General features: G+C 53.7%; 1 protein-coding gene across 3 annotated transcripts; it reads left to right on the top strand.

Moving 5' to 3' along the window:
- Positions 1-2542: 2542 nt before the first annotated feature.
- On the top strand, positions 2543-14198 carry TNNT1 (troponin T1, slow skeletal type). 3 transcript variants are annotated; one of them, XM_033845886.2, is made up of 12 exons: positions 2543-2565; positions 2853-2882; positions 3094-3150; positions 3970-3991; positions 6545-6608; positions 7287-7403; positions 7617-7694; positions 9919-10032; positions 10971-11080; positions 12936-13026; positions 13157-13197; positions 14056-14198. In XM_033845886.2, the coding sequence occupies exons 6-12, from the start codon at positions 7305-7307 to the stop codon at positions 14099-14101; spliced, it is 579 nt and encodes a 192-aa protein (XP_033701777.1). In that variant the 5' UTR covers positions 2543-2565; positions 2853-2882; positions 3094-3150; positions 3970-3991; positions 6545-6608; positions 7287-7304; the 3' UTR covers positions 14102-14198. The 3 variants fall into 3 exon arrangements, with proteins under 3 accessions (XP_033701777.1, XP_073652312.1, XP_033701778.1); XM_073796211.1 differs by lacking the exons at positions 2543-2565; positions 3094-3150; XM_033845887.2 differs by lacking the exons at positions 2543-2565; positions 3094-3150 and having other exon boundaries at positions 2853-2903.
- The last annotated feature ends 1169 nt before the right edge of the window (positions 14199-15367 follow it).

The raw sequence follows: 15367 nt of genomic DNA, 5'->3' as shown, positions 1-15367 counted from the left end.
GCACGGAGGGGTGAGGAAGCCCCTACAGTTCAAGGTTGTGGATTGGCTGGGAAGGGGGAGGGGCTACCAAAAAAGATCAGTGTCCGACGGAGGTGGGGAGTGTGAGGTCCTGTGGGCCTGACACACCCCCTCCCCCTCCCCTCCTCCTCCCCCTCACACACCTGTTTCCCTGCTTTAGCGCCTGTTGTCACCAGGGTGGAATCCTGGTGGCAGACAAAGGGATGGGGGTGGGGAGGGGGGACAGAGAGATGGACAGAGACAGAGGTGGGGAGACGGAGAAGCTGAGACAGACACACACAGAGAAACACAGACGAAGAGTCACAGAGACAAAGGAGAGATAGAGACAGGGAAATGGGGTATGGGAAGTGGAGGCCCAGAGAGACACAGAGAAAGGGACCCCTTCATGGAGCGAGAAGGGGTCCCTTGTAACCTTTTCATCAATAAGCGTCCTCCAAGGGGCTTCGGAGCATAGTGTGCCGTGTGATCTGGGAGATGTGGAGCCCGAGGGTGGCCTGACCCAGCCCGGGGTTCCTGGACAATGCTTTTGGGATGGAGGAGAGGCCTTGGAACAGCCAGGGGGTGCCTCTATCCCGAAAGTGGAGCCAGAGTGGGGGCAGGGCAGCCTCTGAGTGTGAGGAAAGGAATTCTCTACCCCTCCCTCTCCCCCTGGGGCGGGGCTGAGCCTCCCACTATAAACGGGGGGTGCTTCAGCCTGCCCAGCAAGACTACCCCACCGCTCACACCTCTGCAGACGCAGCCTCAGGTAAGGGTCCCAGAGGAACTGGGGATGGAAGGGAACGTATCAGGACTTGGGGGTTACAGAAGCTGGGAGTGCAGGGTTTGGGGGTCCCAGAATATAAGGACCTCGGAGGTCTGAGTCTGAGGGAATCTCAGAAACTGGGAGTCCCTGGGCTTGGATGACAGACAGTCTGGGTGTCAGAACTGGGGGGCAGTGTCTCAGAATCTGACGATTTAGGAATTGAGGTCGCGGAATCTCATGTCTCATGATGGGAGGTATTAGAATTTGTAATGTCATATTTGGGGGTTTCATGAATCAGTCCCCTGAGTTTATGCATCCAGATTTTGGGGTCTCACAGTCCCGAGGTTTCAGAATTTAGGGGATGTCAAGACCTAGGGGGTCAAGATTTTAGGGCGCGCGTAATCGGGAGTCTCGACAGTTGGAGTCTCAGAATCTGGAGAGATGAGGAGTTACCGTTTTTCAGAATTCATAAATTGGGGTCTGTGGGTATGGGGATTTTGTGGGGCCTCTCAACCTGGGTGCCTCGGGGATCTCAGAGATTGGGGAGTCTTAGTATTTAGGGGTCAGGATGAGGTCTGGGGACAGAAGCTGCTCTTATGTGTCCTGTCCCCTCCATGGCAGTGGGTGAAGGTGAAAGGAGGCGACAGGTGGGCAGATGACCAGCCAAAGGGGAGGGGACCTGGGGTGGGAGAGGGCAGCGGGTATGATGAATGCTCCTAGAACCCCCCCTCCACGAGTACTTCTCAAGAGATGTCCTCGGTGTCACCCTCTACGACATCCCCCAAAATAGACCCTGGGGGTGGGGCAGCTATTGTCTTCGGACCACTGTCCCTTCCCAAATACCTCCTCCTAATGCCTACTCAGATCAGGTTCCTACGGACTTGTCATAAGACAAAAGGCGACAGCTGTGGTCAGGGGGCGGGGGCTGCAGCCTTGGGGCTCTGCCCGGACCGTATCTCCCAATGCGCTGCCTTCACCCTCGGTTTAGGAGTCTTTAGTTGGAGGTCCCCAGCCTCTCCTCCCTCAGACCCAGGGGTCCAGACCCCCAGCCCCTGCCCCCTCAGACCCAGGGGTCCAGACCCCCAGCCCCTCCCCCCTCAGACCCAGGGGTCCAGGCCCCTGGCGCCTCCCCCCTCAGACCCAGGATCCAGACCCCCAGCCCCTCCTTCCTCAGACCCAGGATCCAGCCCCTCCTCCCTCAGACCCAGGATCCAGGCCCCCAGCCCCTGCCCCCTCAGACCCAGGGGTCCAGACCCCCAGCCCCTCCCCCCTCAGACCCAGGGGTCCAGGCCCCTGGCGCCTCCCCCCTCAGACCCAGGATCCAGGCCCCCAGCCCCTCCTCCCTCAGACCCAGGGGTACAGGCCCCCGGCCCCTCCCCGCTCAGACCCAGGACTCCAGGCCCCGGCCCCTCCTCCCTCAGACCCAGGGGTCCAGACGCCCCGCCCCTCCTTCCTCAGACCCAGGATCCAGCCCCTCCTCCCTCAGACCCAGGATCCAGGCCCCCAGCCCCTCCCCCCTCAGACCCAGGATCCAGGCCCCCAGCCCCTCCCGCCTCAGACCCAGGATCCAGGCCCCCAGCCCCTCCTCCTCTGGACCCCACCCCACTCCGCCTGTTCCCTGCTTTTCATAGGTTGCAGCAGGACACCAGGATGTCGGACGCCGAAGAGCAGGAATATGAGGAGTGAGTGATGCTGGCAGGCGGGCTGGGGCCCTGGAGCGGTGGAGACACCTCCCACCTCCAAGGCGCCTAACTCTCCCCCTCCCTCTTTCCTTCCCTCCCGGGTCCTCAGGGAGCAGCCTGAAGGTGAGTGGAGAGTGGGATGGCCTTGGGGGGGAGGGGAGGTGGGGACACCTTGGCGCATCTTAGCCCACCCTGCCCTACGCCCACCCTCCTGGTCCGCACAGCCCGTGGGAAAAGCTCAGTGGGCCCACTTGCAGCTGAGGCCCAGAGGGGTCCCCCCGTCTAGATGAGACTCGAACCTGAACGCGGGTCTCTGCGCACTCACGCACTCTTCCCCCCATCTGAAGCCCCTGCCGTCCCCCCCACCCCGGGCTCCTCACGCCTCCTCTTGTCTCCCCCACCCCTTCCAGAAGAGGAGGCTGCTGAGGAGGAGGAGGAAGGTGAGGCCCTGGACTCCGCAGGTCTGGAGCGGGACGCGGCACCGGGGGGCTGGTGCGGTGGGGACGCTAGTCCCCGGGTGCAGGCTGGGCGGGGGCGGGGATCTCGATGGTCTCGGCCTCAGCTCCTTTAACAGCCTCTCCCCTCTCTCCCCTCTCTCCCCTTCCCGCATCCGGGCATGGCTGCTCCCCTCCCCCGGCTCCCCAAACCTAGCTTCTCCTCCCGCCCCCTCCCCAGCCCCCGAGGAGCCGGAGCCGTTGGCTGACCGAGGTAACCGCGGCTGCTTCGCTTCCTGAGGCCGATTTCGGGGGTCCTCAGGGCCCAGACCTCCACGATGACTCCCTCTCCGCTCCCGTAACCCGTCCCCGTAACCCGTCCCAGGCCCGGTCCTTTAAGCCCCGGAGAGCTCTCGCGCTCTCCAGTGGCCAAGAAGGGAAACAGCCTCGCAATGGCTTTAACCCGTTCCCTTCCTTCTTAAAGGGACCAACACCCAAGCCTTCTTCCCCAGTCTGGAGGAATACTTATAGAAGGGTTGGATGTTTGCGGAGAGGCACGCCTCCCCCCTCATCTTCGCCTGTCTGTTACTTGTCTCCTTCATATACATTCAAAGGTTGGGGCGTGGGTTGTAGAAGGGACTAGCAGTGGGAGTCTGTATTCCTCTGTCCCCAAGGGGGAGGGGGCTGGGGACACAACTCCCGGGTCACCGAGTGAAGAGGGGGCTTGGGGCCTCCCTGCACTGCTAGATCTTGATGGAGGGCAGGAGCTCTGGGTATGTAGAACGAGGGTCTGAGGGTTTGTTTGTTTTTTCTCCTTATGGTCTGGCGGTTTGGACACCTGGGTTCCCAGAGAAATGGGAGGGGGATCCCCACACCAGTTCTGAATGTATATCTGATGCATGTGACCCTCTCCCTCCTTTATGGCCACCCCGATTTCCCTTATCCTCTTCCCCCCCCATACCCTTCCCCCAGAGCTGCAGGAGAAGGGAACTGGGCTTGTGGGGACCAAGGCTTGGAGGCGGGCCCCTCCTTTGGATGTGTCATGCCCACCCCACGAACTCTTGCTAATTATCTTTTTGTATCCCTCCACCAGAAGAGGAGCGCCCCAAACCAAGGTGAGATCCTGGGGGGTGGGGCTCCCAATCATGTCCTCTTAAATATATCACCCACCTCCAGAGATAGGCTGCAAGAAAGGCAGAGAAGGAGAGTGGGGAAATGGAAACATAGAAAAGGACAGTGACTCCTCCTTTCCACAAACATTTCTGGTGAACTTCCCACTGTGTTTGGCAAGAGTCAGACTCTTGCTGTCCCGTTGGTGTAACAGACCCAGATACAGCAATGGTAGTGCAGAAGAGGGCCCCATGTGTGCCCTAGAATATCAAGGAAGGCTTCCCAGGGGAGGTGATGCCGAGTCCTGAGGGCGGAAGAGTTTGCTAGCTGAAGGAAGTGGAGGGGAGATTGTAGATGACGCAGCGGAGTGGTGTGTGCGAGGTCCAGTAGCTGGATCTTGGCCAGTGTTTCAGGGAACAGATGCAGACACAGGTCATTCTGATGAGAAAGATCCAAACTAGGCAGACCAGGGAAGACTGTGAGAGCTCACCCTGGAGGGTGTGACACTGGGGACAAAGCTTGGAGATGCAAGGAGGCAGCAATTGAGCATGAGATGCAGAAATTCTCTGGGACACCGGGGAGCCATGGAAGGGTTCTGAGCAGAGGGGGCCGAGGATCAGATCTGGCTGAGAGCACAGGGGCACATGAAAGCACAGGTGTGCTTCAGTGTCAGGGAAAGCTTGTTGGAGGAGGGAAGGTCTCAGGGGTGGAGTATATCAGGGGAAGGGCATTGTAGGGCAGAGCAAACAGAGTGTGCAAAGGCCCGGGGGCACAAAGGCACATGACATGGCCAGGGAACTGTAGGATGTGGTGAGTTTTCAAGGGGAAAAGGCCTAAGCTGGAGCAGAGGGCATAGGGTAGAAAGGGGCCACAGACTGAGAGACCCACAGGTTGATGAGCTCAGTTGGGGCAGGGTGTGTGCAAAGGCAGGAAATGTTCAGGAAGCATCTGTTTACTGGAGTCTGGGGTTTGGGAGAGAGTCTGGGCTGGAGACAGAGTTGGTGAATCCTCGGTTATTGATGATAATCGAAGTCACAGGAGTGAATGACATTAATCACAAGAGTGTCCCACGAATGAATCAAAGGGCAAAGCTCTCTTAATTTGGTTAATAGAAATTGTTGCTTTTTATTAAGCCAGAAAAGATGAAGCATAATTTGTTTAAAATTCTCTTTGATCATTGAATGACCAAAAAAGGAAATAAAGAGTCAAATATATGAGGGATTTTTTCATTCCTTAAGTTAAACTTTAAAGCTGTATTTAAGAAATCAAATCTTACAAAATCCTGGAAGGTTTTGGTAATGATGATGATGATTTCAAGGAAATTAATAAAATAGCTATTGATTTTAAAGTGTATTTTATTCAATAGTTTTGGTATCTTGCCATGGAGGATACTAGCCCAGCCTAGCAGAAAAGTGCAATATGTAGAGCGTATTTTGACATTTTAAAAGTTATATTCCGGGTTTCCCTGGTGGCACAGTGGTTGAGAGTCTGCCTGCCGATGCAGGGGACACGGGTTCGTGCCCCGGTCCGGGAAGATCCCACATGCCGCGGAGTGGCTGGGCTCGTGAGCCATGGCCGCTGAGCCTGCGCGTCCGGAGCCTGTGCTCCGCAATGGGAGAGGCCACGGCAGTGAGAGGCCCGCGTACCGGAAAAAAAAAAAAAAAAGTTATATTCCATAACCATTTTGAAATGCTGGGCAAACATAAAAAAAAATTCCATACAAAGTTATTTGCATTTAATTCAATTAATCAGGCAATTTGAAAGCTAATTGATTAAAACACTGTAATATGATTGAAATTCTGTAACATTTTAATGTTATTTTTACTCTACTGTGAAAAGTTTTTTTATACGATATACACACCCTAGTTTATTTTTGTGTCTTAGTGTGGACTTATAAATTTACTACAGGTATCTTGAGCCAGGAACACAATCAGGTTTCAGGCCAGTTTGATACTGGCTCTTCTTAATTTTCATATGAGTGTAGGACTTCAAACCAAATGTTATGTCAGTGGGACTGTGCTGTCTGTGCAAGTTAATAAATTACATGATCATTTTCTTCAGACTGGAAGGAGAGTGATAAATAAGGTTTGGAGTCACAGGATACTGATGTACAATTTAAGGATTCAAGTTTCTTATAAATCAATTGTGAACAATGAATTATTAAAAAATGTTGACTTCCTAGTATAAAACTGCAAGAATAAAAATAAATTCTCCAGCTTAAAAAAGAAAGTAAGAAAGAAAGAAAGAAACCAAAGGAAGAGAAAATTCCAAGAAGTGGGAGTGCCCAGGGCAGTCCCCCAAAGCAGCACCACCCAATACAAATACAATGCAAGCCACATATGTAATAACTTAAGAAACACTTTTTTTTTTTACTAGCAGCCTTTTAAGAAGTAAACCCAAACAGGTCAAATCAATCCCAATAGCGTATTTTACTCAACCTGTCATAGCCAAAATCTCAGAATTTCAACATGAATCCATATAAAACGTTATTAGTAAAATATTTTACATTCAGCAGGGAGGTCAGACTACTCAGTGTTTCTTCTCTTCTGTCCACTCAGCCGGCCCGTGGTACCTCCGCTGATCCCCCCAAAGATCCCAGAGGGGGAACGTGTGGACTTCGATGTAAGTAACAGACATCCCATCCCAGGAGGGGCTGCTAGCCTATAGGGTGCAAATTAGGAAGGGGTGCCCCTCCCTAGCCACTGTTTTTTGTTTGTTTCCTACCCGCTTCTTCTGGAATTGTGTCTTGGCAGCCCCTTAGTTTAGTGTCAGAATACGATGCTTTGCTGCCATCTGCTGGAAACACAGTGCATGGCAGACGTCTGTCCCAGCTGTCAACCCCACCAATTCTTTTTTTTTTTTTTTAATTTATTTTTGCCTGCGTTGGGTCTCCGTTGCTCCGCGCGGGCTTTCTCTCGTTGCAGAGCGAGCGGGGGCTACTCTTCGTTGCGGTGCGCAGGCTTCTCATTGCAGTGGCTTCTCTTGTTGCGGCGCACGGGCTCTAGGCGCACGGGCTTCAGGAGTTGTGGCTCGCGGGCTCCAGAGTGCAGGCTCAGTAGTTGTGGCGCACGGGCTTAGTTGCTCTGTGGCATGTGGTATCTTCCCAGACTAGGGCTCAAACATGTGTGCCCTGCATTGGCAGGCGGATCCTTAACCATTGCGCCACCAGGGAAGCCCAACCGCACCAATTCTTGCTGCAAAGGGCTCCCCCTCCTGATGCTTCTCAGAAGTGCTGAGAGGTTGGCACCCTCTTGGGGCACCACCTGGGGAATGACCGTGCTCCCACCCTCTGTCCCCTAGGACATCCACCGGAAGCGCATGGAAAAAGATCTGCTGGAGCTGCAGACGCTCATTGACGTGCATTTTGAACAGCGGAAGAAAGAGGAAGAGGAGCTCGTGGCGCTAAAAGAGCGTATTGTGAGTCAAGGGAGGTGGGGTTCCCCAAATTCTTCTCCCTCCTTCCATCCTTTGGGCCTTGGGAGATACGTTCCCGTCCACTACAGACCCAAAGCTGAAACTTTTGGGAAAGTACCCAAGTTGGTGCCCATCACCACTCTTGACCTACCCTGGGAAGTGATAAAGGGGGTGCGTGGTGGTCCCTGCACCCCCTCATTCTTCTCTCTCCCCCAGGAGCGGCGCCGGGCGGAGAGAGCTGAGCAACAGCGCTTCAGAACCGAGAAGGAGCGCGAGCGTCAGGCTAAGCTGGTGGTGGGTGTTTCCCCTCCTCCCAGAGCCCAAATGTTACTTTCTCAGCTGGACACTGCAATTTTCCACTCATGACATTCTCTGTGATCCCATAACAGTCCTCATGCTGTATTATTCAAGGGTCTTTCTGTTGGAAGGGACAGAAACTCCAACCCAAACTGAACTTAGCAGAAAGAGAACTTTATTGGCTCATGTAACTAAAAGGTCTAGGGCATGGCTTGCTTCAGGCATGGCTGGATCAAGGGACTCAAATAATATCACAAAGACCCAGCTTTTATCTTCCCATCTTGGCCAATATTTCTGTGGACAGTGTGTCCAGGAGGGTGAGCAACTCATCCTGGTTTGCCTGGCACCTTCCTGGTCTGAGCCCTGAAAATCCTGCATCCCATCAATCCCAGGCAAACCAGATGGTTCCCAGGCAGGGGTGGCAAACGGCCACCACTCTGGCTTAAACTCCTCTTTTCTCTGTCTCCTGCACAAATCCTGGGATGTTTTCAAATTGTTCACCTGTCCACTGTGGAGTGAATCACTGGCTAGTTGGGAGAGAGTGGCTAGAATGCTCCCATTGGTTTAACCCTTGAAAACATGACCTGACTTGGCATCAGGAGTGGCTCACTCAAACCACTTTTTTTTGTTTTTGTTGTTTTGCCATGCTGCGCGGCATGTGGGATCTTAGTTCCCCAACCAGGGATCGAACCCATGCCCCCTCACAGAGTCTTAACCACTGGACCACCAGCAAAGTCCCTCAAACCACTTTATTTATTTATTTGTTTATTTATTTATTTTTAGCTGCGTTGGGTCTTCGTTGCTGGCGCGGGCTTTCTCTAGTTGCGGCGAGCGGGGGCTACTCTTCGTTGCGGTGCGCGGGCTTCTCATTGCGGTGGCTTCTCTTGTTTCAGAGCACGGGCTCTAGACATGTGGGCTTCACTAGTTGTGGCATGCAGGCTCAGTAGCTGTGGCTCGCGGGCTCCAGAGCACAGGCTCAGTAGTTGTGGCGCACGGGCTTAGTTGCTCCATGACATGTGGGATCTTCCCGGACCAGGGCTCGAACCTGTGTCCCCTGCATTGGCAGGTGGATTCTTAACCACTGTGCCACCAGGGAAGCCCCCTGAAACCACTTTTAAAGAACAGGAAATGGGTGGTGTGGTACGCAAAGGACTGGTCTCCCAAAGATGTCCACATCCTAGTTCCCAGAGACTATGAATATGGGAACCTGCCTGGCAAAAGGGACTTTGTAGGTATGATTAAGTTAAAGATCTTGAGATCAGGAGATTCTCCTGGATTTCCTGGGTGAGCCCAGTGTTATCACAAGGGTCCGTAAACAAGGGAGGACCTTTGAAGATGGGGAAAGTGGCCCTGAGACAAGGGATGCAGGCGGCCCCTAGAAGCCGGAAGAGCAAAGGGAGTGAATCTCCCCTAATGCCTCCAGAAGGACCCAACCCTGTCCATACCTTGACTTAGCTCATGAGACCCATTTCAGACTTTTGACCTGCAGAACTATAAGCTGATAAACTTTCATTGTTTTAAGCCACTCTGTTTGCAAATTACAGCAGCGAGAGGAAATTAATTCAGGTGGGGAATCCTGGGCAAGTGAAATACCATCATGCCCATCTCACCTGCCTCTCCAGTGGGGATGGGGCTTTGGTCTGGACAGGCCACTAATTCTGGAACATGCAGTGCAGACTTTCTGGATGTGGTAATGCCTTAGTGAAGGCATTCTAGAACCTCTTCCTCAGGCTCAAGGCCAAGAGCCTCTTTACTGCCCCAAGCCCCCCGACTCCCATCACAAGTTACCTTCCATGGCCCTCTGAGGACAGTCATTCTCCTCTCATGAGACTAAGGAAGAGTAAGTCCCAGAGAGGGTACGTGCCTGCACTGAGGTCACACAGCAAAGATCACCATTGGCCATTTCAGGCTGGAGCATGCAGAAAAAAGCAAGCACGTCCCTCCACTAGTTTAATATTTTCCTTGGGGGTGGTATATAAAGTCTCAAAGAGGAGGAAGGACTTGCAGGTGGTCACACAGCCGGGCCTGGAAAGGTGAGGAGGGGACCGTCAGCATCCTTGCCTTTTCTGATATTGACCTTGTTTTATGCTTGGGTCTGATTGATCCCTGCTTCACTCAGTGCAGAAGAGGGCCCCCTCCCACGTGCCCATCTCAGACCCCCTCCCCTCTCAGTCCAGGGTGCTGGAGGGAGGCCCAGGAATTAACCCCTTTCTTCCCACAGGAGGAGAAGATGCGGAAGGAAGAGGAAGAGGCCAAGAAGCGAGCTGAGGATGACGCCAAAAAGAAGAAGGTTCTGTCCAACATGGGGGCCCATTTTGGGGGTTACCTGGTCAAGGTGAGTTCAGCCTACTAGGGCCTGAACAGGAAACGGGTAGTGTGGTACGCAAAGGACTGGTCTCCCAAAGATGTGGGAGGAGGGGCTGGGGGCCCGGACCCCTGGGTCGGACGGGGGAAGCACTGAGGGCTGGACCCCTTGGTCTCTGGGGAGAGGGGCTGGGGTTCTGGGCTGAGGGAGGAGGGGGCTGGGGCCTGGACCCCTGAGTCTGAAGTGGGAGGAAATAGAGGCAGGACTCCTGGGTCTGCGGGGGGAGGGGCTGGGGGCCCGGACCCCTGGGTCTGAATGGGGCGAGGCGTTGGGGGCCCGTTCCCCGGGTCTGAGTGGGGAGGGGCTGGGTGTCTGGGCTGAGATGCTGGGGGCCTGGATCCTTGGCTCTGAGGGGGGTGGGGCTGGGGGCCGGGACCCCTGGGTGTGAGGGGGGAGGGGCTGGGAGTCTGGGCTAAGGGAGGTGGGGATGTGGGCCCCGACCCCTGAGTGTGATGGGGAGGGGTTGGGGGCCCGGACCCCTGGTTCTGAGGGAGGTGGGTCTGGGGGGTCTGGGCTGAGGGAGGATGGGCTGGGAACCCGGACCCCTGGGTCTGAGGGAGGAGGGGCTGGTGGCCCGGACCCCTGGGTCTGAGCAGGGAGGCGTTGGGGGCCCGGACCCCTGGGTCTGAGGGAGGAGGGGCTGGGGGCCTGGACCCCTGGGTCTGAGGGAGGAGGGGCTGGGGGCTGGACTCCTGGGTCTGAGGGAGGAGGGGTCTGGGGGCTGGACCCCTGGGTCTGAGGGGGGAGGGGCTGGGGGCTGGACTCCTGGGTCTGAGGGAGGAGGGGCTGGGGGCCCGGACCCGTGGGTCTGAGCAAGGAGGGCTCGGGGCCTGGACCCCTGGGTCCTGATGTGCGGAGCCATCCGGTGGACCCATCCCCTAGTTCACGATGTCCTTGTCAACCGTCAGGCAGAACAGAAGCGGGGTAAGCGCCAGACAGGGCGTGAGATGAAACTGCGCATCTTGTCGGAGCGTAAAAAGCCTCTGAACATCGACCACATGGGAGAAGAACAGCTCCGGTAGGTGGGAGGGTCCTGGGTATGAGACAGGCAGATAAGGGGACGCCTGACCCAGATCCGAGTGGGCGGAAGCCCTGGTGCTGTGTGCCTTTGGGCAAGTGTCTCTCCCTCTCTGGGCCCCTGTAGACTCCCCTGTGGAATGTTTCACTGATATAGGCCCCACGTTTTGTGGGTGCCGAGACCTGTAGAGTCTGGGTGATAATACGGAAGCCAGACAACAGATCTGACCTAAACTTAGAAGATGATGGTGTTTTGATGGCCCCTGGGAGCTCTGAATGGGCCCCATCTTTTACGTGAATTAAAGCCAGATGCACTGGCAACAGTTTTCCAGCCACATCTCTTCTGGGTGGGGCTCTATCTTGCCCTTCACAGCTCACTGTCTGCACAGCCTGCATCACGTGGTAAAGCCACCTGAGGGGAGGCCGGGGAGGGTCTTCCCTTCAGGGCCCTCGCCTGCGTCTTGACATTATCTGGCCCAGGCACAGAGTTTAAAGTCAGAAACATCCACCACCTCATAGGCAGCACAGTGATGGGGTTTGGAGCTCAGCATCTGAAACCACTTGCCAGGGGCTCAGTGCCGGCTTCACCACTTACAGCTGGGTGATCTGAGGCACGGGGTTTACCTTCTGTGAGCCTTGCTTACCTCACTGGTAAAATGAGGCGATGATGACGAAATCTACATCACAGAGCAGTGGAGGGTCAGTATGACAGCATACAACCCTATGAGGTAGACACCCTCAAGCAACTGGAACATTAAAAAACAAAAACAGAAAGAGCAACCCTAGGCACAGAGAGGTTAAGTAAACTTCCCAGGGTTGCACACCTTGCAAGTGGGAGAGTGGGGATTGGAACCCAGGCAGTCTGGTGCGGTAGTCTGTGCTCTTCATCACTCTTTCACAAAGTGGTGTGATGGTAAATGTTTACCAAGTGGATCTCCAGGGCCTAAAAGTCCACATCTTAGCATTTGCTCATTTCCACGGTGTAAATACTCCCACCATGCTGATGTCAAACTACCAGCGTGAGAACTGTGCACTCGGAGTCGGAGTCGGGCAAGGATGCGCGGATTTGGCTCCAGCCCAGCACTGGCGATGTGCCGTCCTTCCCCAGTCACGTTATCACAGGGCCTTGCACTAAGGAACATGTCGCGAAAGTTCCTTCTTCCTCCTCTTTCCTTCCCTCACCACACATCCACTCATAATGTGGATCTACTAATATTTTTTGAGGATCTCAAGTTATTTCAGTTTTATTTATTAGATGGAGGGCATATGATGGTCTCTAAAATTTTAAAGGAAAACACACCATGGAAGAGACAGCCTTTGAAGACCATTAGCTGGCAAAAGACAACAAAGACTGCTAGTAAGAATAAAAAGAATGGTAACAACTAGCTTTGTCGAGTGTTTAGCACGTGCCAGGTATTTTCTACCTATTCTCTCATTCTATAACAGTTCAAGGCAGTAGATTTTTAACAGTTCGGAATACGTTTGGCCTCTAATAACTGAGATCTGACTATAGCAGCCTAAACTATAGAGGTTTGTTTTCTCACATAGAAGACATCGGTAGTCCATAGCTGGTATTTGAACCAAGGCTTTCTGACTCCAGGGCCTAGGCCCTTAACCATGCTCATTCTCCCTTAGAGAAAGGTGAGCTCTCTGTTCTGGATATGGAGAAGTGGGCAGAGATTTTAAAACCCCTTGCTGCAATTCACTTTGAATACCGTGGCCTCAAATATTAACAAAATAGCACCAATAATGTCGAACTCAGAGACTCGCTGTGTGGCTTTGAACAATTCCCTCAACCTCTCTGGGCTCGTGGCCTGGCCTGGCTCCCTTCCATGACAGCCCTTCTGCCCTGCCAGGGAGAAGGCCCAGGAACTGTCGGACTGGATCCACCAGTTGGAGTCCGAGAAGTTTGACCTGATGGAGAAGATGAAGCAGCAGAAATATGAGGTGAGACCCATCTCTGCTGGAGGCCAGGCTGGGCTGGGGATGGCCGGGTGGGGGGCTGGGCTGGGGCTGGGTAGGCGGTGAGCGGGCCTGTCCCTCCGGCAGTGCCCGAATCTCCCTCCTGTCTCTGCAGATCAATGTTCTCTACAATCGCATCAGCCACGCCCAGAAGTTGTAAGTGTGAACCCGGCCCTGAGCCCCACACCCTCCATCTGACCCCTGGGGCCTCTCTTTCCTTTCCTCTGGCTGTCCCTTCCTCTGAGTTTCAGTTCTCCACCCCTTCTTGGGGGCTCTGTCTTTATCCCTCTTTCTCTGGGACGGTCTCATAATGTGTCCTTTCCTCTCCACCCTCCAGCTCTCTTCTGGGGTCTCGATCCCTGTTTCTATGTCCCTCGAAATCACTGGTTCTCGGGGCGGGGGTGACCTTGCCTCCGACCCCGGGGACATCAGGGGATGTCTCGAACCTGTTTGGGGAGGGGGATGCTACTGGCACCTGGTGGGTGGAGCCCAGGGCTGCTGTTCCACGTCCTACAATGCACAGGACAGCCCTCACCGCAGAATGATCCGGCCCCGGAATGTCGCTGGTGCTGAGGTTGAGAAGCCCGGCTTTTCCTCTGTTTCTTGTTCTGTCTCCCCTGTGTCTCCTTCCCTCCCTCCCTCCCCTCTGCCTTCTGTTCATCTTTTCTCTCCATCTCACTTTCCATCTTTCTGTCTCTTTCACCCCAGCCTCCCCGACCCTCTCTCAGTCACTCACCCTTTCCTTCCCCCATCCCTGTACCCATAAATATTTATCAGTGCCCATATGAACATCCTGAGCTCACCCGCTGACATCAACTACTGCCCGCCTGTGGGCCTGTGACCACTAATCACGCCACCGGGCAGTGAACCCAATGAGAAGGCACTTGCTGGCCTCTTCCTCTGGCTGGGAGGGCGGGGATTTGCGGGGATGGACTCCCTGAATTGAGGACAGGGACCCATCTCAGAGGTTGGTCAGGGAGGCCTTCCTTTCTGACACCCCTCCTTCTCCTACAGCCGGAAGGGGGCCGGGAAGGGCCGCGTTGGAGGCCGCTGGAAGTGAGGATCTGGGCACTGCCCCCTACCCCCCTCCAGGCACCCGGGAGCCCTTGGAGTGTGTGTCCCATCTGTGGCTTGAAATAAATGCTCCCCCTGCAGCACCTGCTGTTCTTTGATTGTTATTATTAGAATCTTCAACAATCATGACGGTGATGTGTAAGGTTGAACCCTCACACACAGCCGGCAGGAATGTAAAATGGGGCTGCCGCTTTGGAAAATATTCCAGCGGTCCCTCAAAAAGTTAAACGTAGAGTTACCATAGGACCCAGCAATTCTGCCCCAATAGAACTGAAAATCTCTGTCCTCACAAAAACTTGTACAGGAATCCTGGCAGCATTACTCATGATAGCCAAGAGGTGGAAACAACCCAAACGTCCGTCCACTGGTGAAAGGATACAAGGGAATATCCTTCAGCCATAAAAACGAATGAGGCTCTGACACAGGCTACAATGTAGATGAGTGTCCAAATCATAACTAAAGAAGCCAGACACAAAAGGCCACGCACTGTGTGATGCCACTGATAGGAAATTTCTAGAAGGCAAATCCGTGGAGGCAGGGAGTACAGTCGTGGTGGTCTCCAGGGCCTCAGGGGAAGGAAGGAATGAGGGGTTATGGCTAAAAGGAATGGTGTTTCTTTTTGGGGGTGATGGGAGTGTTCTGGAATTAGACAGTAGTGATGCTTGCACAACCTTGTCAATAGACTAAAAAAAAAAACAAACCCACTGATCACACTGCTATATATAAGACAGATAACCAACAAGGACCTACTGTAGAGCACAGAGAACTATACTCAATAATTTGTAATAGGGTGGTTCAGTGGTTAGGATTTCACTGCCGGGGGCCTGGGTTCGATCCCTGGTTGGAGAACTAAGATCCCACAAGCTGCAGGGCGTAGCCTAAAAAACAATTGTAATAACCTATAGGAGAAAAGAATCTTAATAATAATAATAATATATATATATATATAAAATAACTGAGTCACTTTGCTGTACACCTGAAACTAACACAACATTGTAAATTAACTGTACTTCAATTTTTAAAAATGCTTAAATAAAGGCACTGTGGCTCTTGAAAACAAAACAAAACAAAAACAGAAAGCCAAAAGTGGATAAACCTAAAAAAAAAAAAAAAACTGCCATCGGAAAAAAACAACAAAAACAAACAAACAAAAAAAACCTGCCATTGGGAACCGGGATGCCACCCGCCTTTCTGTTCTGCGTCGTCTGTGAGGTCACAGATGGGTCACAATATGATTTCTGGCTCCGGGACT

The sequence above is a fragment of the Tursiops truncatus genome, chromosome 19, assembly GCF_011762595.2.
Source record: "Tursiops truncatus isolate mTurTru1 chromosome 19, mTurTru1.mat.Y, whole genome shotgun sequence".
In the NCBI taxonomy this organism is placed as follows: domain Eukaryota; kingdom Metazoa; phylum Chordata; class Mammalia; order Artiodactyla; family Delphinidae; genus Tursiops; species Tursiops truncatus.
The sequence above is the reverse complement of the archived record's forward strand: the minus strand, read 5'-3'. Positions and strand labels throughout refer to the sequence as shown.